Source organism: Agelaius tricolor, unplaced genomic scaffold, assembly GCF_023055355.1.
Source record: "Agelaius tricolor isolate 1412-34295 unplaced genomic scaffold, bAgeTri1.0.p SCAF_2, whole genome shotgun sequence".
Taxonomy (NCBI): Eukaryota; Metazoa; Chordata; class Aves; order Passeriformes; family Icteridae; genus Agelaius; species Agelaius tricolor.
The window spans coordinates 71,312,825-71,318,824 of record NW_027269262.1 but is presented as its reverse complement, the minus strand read 5'-3'; the positions used below and the strand labels follow the sequence as shown (position 1 = coordinate 71,318,824).

The following is a 6,000-nucleotide window of genomic DNA, read 5'->3' as shown; positions in this document are numbered from 1 at the left end:
TCCCAATTATGCAGCAGCAAACTGTAGCACCAAAGTGGGAGCAAGGCTCTCCCGGCTGAAACAGGGAAGGGACGGATGGCTCAGTGGAACAGAGCCCAAGACCCAGCCCGGGCACACGATCTGGGTGCAGGACCGGGCCGGGGGGCTGCTGTGCGGTGCCAGCTGTGGCACAGGGCATGTACGTGTAAATCCTTTCTATGCAGACCCTAACCCGGGGAGGAGAGAGCTGCCCCCGTGTCTGCCCCCGGCCGCGGGCACCGGAGCGGCTCGGCAGGGCAGGGCCGGCCCCCGGCGGAGGCAGCGCCAGCCCCGCTTCTGGGGAAAGATCGGGGACAGCCGGGAGGCGGTGGGATGGGAGAGAAGCGGGAGGGGAGGGAAGAGGGTTGCGGGAGGAGAAGGGGAGGGGACAGCCAGGAGTCTGGGTGGGGTGCGGGGGGGACAGCGGAGATAAGAAAGCCGGGGAGAAGGGGTAGACGGAAGAGCGGAGCCAGGGAGAGCTGGACGAGCGGGGATGGGGCCGAGGGCGTGAGCGGGGCCGGCGGGGCGGCCGTGCCCGGCGGGGCGATGCTGCCCGGGCGGCGGCGGCGGCGGCGGCTCTGAGCGGGCGTCGCCATGGGCTGCGGGGGCAGCCGGGCCGACGCGATCGAGCCCCGCTACTACGAGAGCTGGACGCGGGAGACCGAGTCCACCTGGCTGACCAACACGGACTCCGAGAGCCCGCCGCAGGAGGGCGGCAGCGCCGAGGGCCCCGGCCGGGAGCAGGGCGGCCCGCTACCCGGTGAGTGCGGGAGAGGCGGGCGGGCACCGCGGGGAGGGGAGCGGCGGCGACACCCTGTGTGTGCCTCTACACACCCTGTGTGTGTACCTATACACCGTGTGTGTGCACCTACACACCGTGTGTGTGCCCCTACACATCCTGCGTGTGCACCTACACACCGTGTGTGTGCACCTATACACCGTGTGTGTGCCCCTACACATCCTGTGTGTGCACCTACACACCATGTCTGTGCATCTACTCATCCTGTGTGTGCACCTACACACCATGTGTGTGCACCTACAGATCCTGTGTGTGCACCTACAGATCCTGTGTGTGCACCTACACATCCTGTGTGTGCACCTACACATCCTGTGTGTGCACCTATACATCCTGCGTGTGCCCCTACACATCCTGTGTGTGCACCTACTCATCCTGTGTGTGCACCTACTCATCCTGTGTGTGCACCTACTCATCCTGTGTGTGCACCTACACACCGTGTGTGTGCCCCTACACATCCTGTGTGCACCGACACCCGCTGTGTGTGCACCGACAGCCGCTGGATATACCCGTACACACGCACGGTGTGTGCATGGAGCGGGGTGTACCCGCGTTCCTGCTGTGAGCAGAACGTACCCCTCCGCTCCAGCTCCCCCGGCGGGAAATGCAGGCGCCCGAGGCTGCTCGGAGCGCCCGGAGCCTCTGCCCTGCCCGGCTCGGCCCGGCCAGAGCGGCCCCGGGGCCGGGCAGAGTCGGGAGCGGCCCCGGGGCCGGGCAGAGTCGGGAGCGGCCCCATGCGCTCCGGGCTCTGCGCTACCAGAGCCGGCTCGGCCTCTAGAGCCCCTCACGGCCTCTGGATGCTGGTCTACGAGCGACAGCGTACAGACGCCGTCAACTGTGGAGCAATGTTATCAGAGGGAAGAGAACTCGGTCCTTGAGGTTCTTGAGGTTCTACCCATACGTGGCTCTTTCTTTTACAAGACAAGTAACTTAGGAAATAAATTGAAATTGGGGAAGAGGCAGCTTTTTTCCACACTACCTCTGATGCCTTCTGATACACAGAAAGTTGACCAGAGGGTGGGTTGGATAGAAGCAGACTTGCAAGTTTGAATTTCCCAGTTCTTGTCAGTATGCTACATCCCCAGTTGTGCACCTGAGGTGTTACAGAAGCGACAGATATGAGAGAGGGATTGAGGAGCTCTGATCTGATGTGCAGTTTAAATTGATTTAAGAATTATTGTGTATTGCAGCAGTATCTAGAAATCTCAGCTTAAGTCCAGAAATTCATTGTGCTAGATACTGTACAAATGGTTGCTGCCCAGAATAATTACAATTTCCGTGTAAAGCAGTGAATGCCTATAGGCAGGTTCAGATGTAAATAAGTAGCTTTACAGACTTTTGTAGAAAGTAACAAAGCATGAGGAAGAAATTATGAAAGTGCAGGAGTGAAAATACACAAAGGTGGGCATCACAGGCCAGCTGGAATAGGGAGACCAAATCTCTCTGCTGACCAAAATAAGACAGGGAGGGAGAAGTCACAAAGGATCTATGTTGTACTCCTAAAGGCTAAAGAAAGACTCTGCAGTAGTCACATGGGAAACCATGAGAATTTGAAGGTGAATGGGTCTATGAAATACCATATTAAAGAAGATTAGATAAGAAATTTAAAGAAGCTCAAGATGATGCTGAGCAGTAAATTCAAATTATGGGTAACAGTGTTGTGTTCCAGCAGTGAAAGCTAAATAGAGTGTTAGCTTTTTACCCACACTTACCATTATCTTAGCCATGTTTACTTTGAGTTGTGCCTAATCATAAACAGAAGCTAGACAGTTCAAGATCTGACTCTGAACAGGAGGTAATCAAGAGGTAGATCAGTAAGTATTCTTCCTAGAAACATGGGGTTATATACTTTGTGTTTGGAGATGAGAATACCAGAGATAAGGAGAAGAGAACAACACTTGAGACCAGCAGAGACTGATGAGGGCATGAAACACTTTACAAGACAACCTTGCAGAAGAAATCAGAAGGAAAGTGATGAGGAAAGGACAGAGTAGAAGCAAAAACAATTCACTCTTCAACAGAGATTCACTCTTCAACAGAGCTGTGGTGGCAGCAGTTTAAGGAGCCTGAGGAACACACACTGCTCCCAGTTAGTGCCTCAAAAGTCATAAAGTACTTCAGGGAGAGCTGTTGTAGGGTAAAGTTTGAGGTAGGGAAGGAAAAGGGATAAGGAGAGGTACTCCAGGGACAATAACAGTACTTTAAGTGAATTTACAGATGAAAGGGAGAGGAAGGAGCAATTGGAGGGGCAAATGAGGTCAAATATGGGTTTAAGACATGAAGAGGAATAGGTGACTTTATTGTGAGAACTGAAAACTACCTTAGAGTGAGAGACAAAAAGGGAGGGTAAGGGAGGGGACAAGAGCAGGATGGGAGAGATGGGGAAATGGGAGATGGCACTGGCACAAGGTAAGGTAGGAAGGAGCTGTAACTGGGACAGAAAGGGACGAGGCAGGCAAGGGGGCACCAGCCAAATGAGGCTGGGGAAAGAGGTTGAAGTTCTTCTCTGTCATTTTTCATTTGCAATAAACTGGTGAAATTCTGTGAAGAGAGAGACATAGAGATAGGATGAAAGAAATATTTGGGGAAAAAAAATTGGGAAAAGACAAAAGCAGTAAGAGGTGGTTGTGATTTCCAACATGTTTCAGTTGTAGAAAAAACAGCAGAATTGGACATCAAAATGTAAATAGGAGTAAATCACTCAGGGATGAAAGAATGTTGTGTATACAGAATCAGAGAGTGTATCAGTGAGGAAAGGGTTAGTAACTCCCATACATTAATCTTAGTAATTTCATACCATCACAAATTTCATCATATGCTTCTCTTTTTTTATCCAGTATATTCAGCTTTTTGTGCCTACTCTCATTGGAATTATGAGTATTTCTGTAGCCAAATGTTTGTGCTTTTACCAAAGCATTTTGAAAGCTTAAATATTATTAAATTAATAGGAAAGTACTGAGGTTTTTTAATTTTCTAATTTGCTTTTCTATTTTTCCAATTTCAATTGATCCCTTCTTAGACTATTCATTAATTTCCCTACTTGATTTTTTACATCCATTTTTATAAAGTGTATTGTAATCTCCCTATTTTTTACAGGAAGACACAGAGACCAGTATTAGTTGCTATAACATACCTAAAATAAGAGACATGGTCTTAGGTTCATGAGAAGTGACTTTGGGGGTGAGAAGTCACCAACAGACACAAATATAGGTGGTTGTAACCTATATAGCAATGTATATTATGTAACTTGATAGCGTTGCAGTACACTGCTGAGGCTTTGGCAATGAGGAACAGGGCAACCAGGTGTGGATGAGGAGGGATAGAAAAGTAATAACTCCATGAAGCACTGTAGGTGCTGGAATTGAAAGGCATTTTCTGGAAAATAAGTGTACGTACTGTTCATAGGATGAGTGGCTTCTGTGAGGGAGAAAAAAAGGAAAGAATCACAATGAGCCCTTACAATAAAGCCATTTCTTGGAAGAACATCCATTGCTATGTGAGCAAAGAACTTTTCACAGGACTGAGCTACTGCGTAGGCTATAGCTGGGGGAAATAATAGGCTGCATTTCTGCTTAGTAACCGTTCCTTGATCCTTGCAACTCTTTGCACAAATTGCTTTCTCTTTAGAGGGTCTGATTCAGCTGAGTGGAACTGTTAGCAAAGTAATGACTTTTGGAGGAAGTAATAATCTGTGGGTACAGATGAGTCCCCAGGGCAGCCACCAAGGGTTGCACGCAAACCACGGAGAAAAGGTTGAATTCACAAAAAGCACACAAAAACTCTCAAGTATTTTGGAACGTGCTTGCACAACCTGTTATGTTATATTGGGATAACTTGCTGAAATGTATATGTATATGTATATCCTAGAAATTTAAGATGTATAGTTTATTGCCAGAAACCAGAACTGTAAATGTACTCTATAAACACATTCAATATGAACAAAAAAAAAAAATTAATGTTGTTTGTTTTAAAGCAGGTTTAAAGCCATCTCTTATTTCTACTTCTTTCTATTTTCACTTACAAGGTTAGCTGCTGTATTCAATTATGTTTTCTTTATTATAGCTGAAAGCCCCTCAGAGTGGATATGGCTTGTTGTCTTGTGGTCAGAGAGACTTTACAATCCATTTACCCCATGGGCTGCAAGTGCCTTAAGACAGGGTCTCTCCTTACTGTTTTCCCACAGCAACAACAAGCACAGTAAGACCCCAGTCTTTAATAGGGATTGTTATTGAAATGCAAATAAAAGTAATTAATTTTTAAATGATGTAGCACCCAAGCAAAAAATAATTCTCTTGTCTCAGAATGGAAAAGCTGAATACGGATTGCCTCAGGGCTGACTTGTTCCTCAGCTATTAAATTATTTGTTGATTTTTTATCATGATGTCACCCACAGTATCAGCTAAAAAAATGGCTTTTTATTCTTTGAACTTTACACTTTTTCCTTAGTGAAGTAGGTTTTTTTTTTCCTGAAGCATATTAAAGAAAACATTATCCATATTTCACACAGACTCACCTGATGTACTCAGAAGGAAAACTTGCCCATGGCATCAGCAAACAGAACTGCAGTAAGTGGTCTGCCAGGAATGAAACCTGCAATTTAGGATCAGTGAAGACATTTGCAGAACAGCTATGAAATGGGAGGGCAATCGAGTCCTTTGTAAAATAAATAGGGAGAATCAGAGGAATACAGGAGAAATGTTATCACTGTCTAGCAATCTGGCTGGCTAACAGTTTAATCTTGCATAATTGCCCTGACATGCCTGTGTGTTTATGAGTGATTCTTGCCCTGCTCTCTGGGGCTGAGTGCCTGGTTCCTGCTGCTGCTCCGCTGTTCCCCGGTGGCTGACAGCTCCGGGGCGTTTCCTGGACCAGGCTCATCACCATCGCTGTGCTCAGGCCCCAGGATGCCGAAGGCGGCCTTTCAGAGGTAACCTTTGCGGGGAAGTTTTGGCCAGTCCGATGTGCACGGCGTGCGGCGGGCGCTGCGAGCAGCCGCAGCCGGGCCGGGCTGTGCCAGCTCCGGTTGCCGTGACAACGGGACGATGCTGGCTCGGACCGCGCTGCCGTCATCCGCTCCCGCCCTCGCCAGGTGCACGCAAAGTCAAGAGCTCCACGGACATAAATAAGCAAACATCAGGTCAATTAAGAACCCGGTGCAGCAGAGTGTTTTTCGTGAATTGGGCTGC

At 48.4% G+C, this 6,000-nt stretch overlaps 2 protein-coding genes across 3 annotated transcripts in view; both read left to right on the top strand.

The window, feature by feature from the left end:
• The first annotated feature begins 442 nt into the window (after positions 1–442).
• The window catches only part of BAALC (BAALC binder of MAP3K1 and KLF4), a 35,348-nt gene continuing 29,790 nt past the window's right edge, over positions 443–6,000 (top strand). The window contains exon 1 of one of the 2 annotated variants that reach the window (XR_011678363.1): positions 443–778. Coding sequence is in view for 1 of the 2 variants with exons in the window: in XM_071421458.1 (XP_071277559.1) it covers positions 613–778 (166 nt within the window). In the remaining variant the exon portion in view is untranslated. The remainder of the gene's footprint in view (positions 779–6,000) is intronic. The other variant, XM_071421458.1, reaches the window with a different exon arrangement.
• The window catches only part of FZD6 (frizzled class receptor 6), a 67,093-nt gene continuing 61,734 nt past the window's right edge, over positions 642–6,000 (top strand). The window contains exon 1 of the mRNA XM_071421453.1: positions 642–778. The gene's annotated coding sequence lies outside the window, so the exon portion shown is untranslated. The remainder of the gene's footprint in view (positions 779–6,000) is intronic.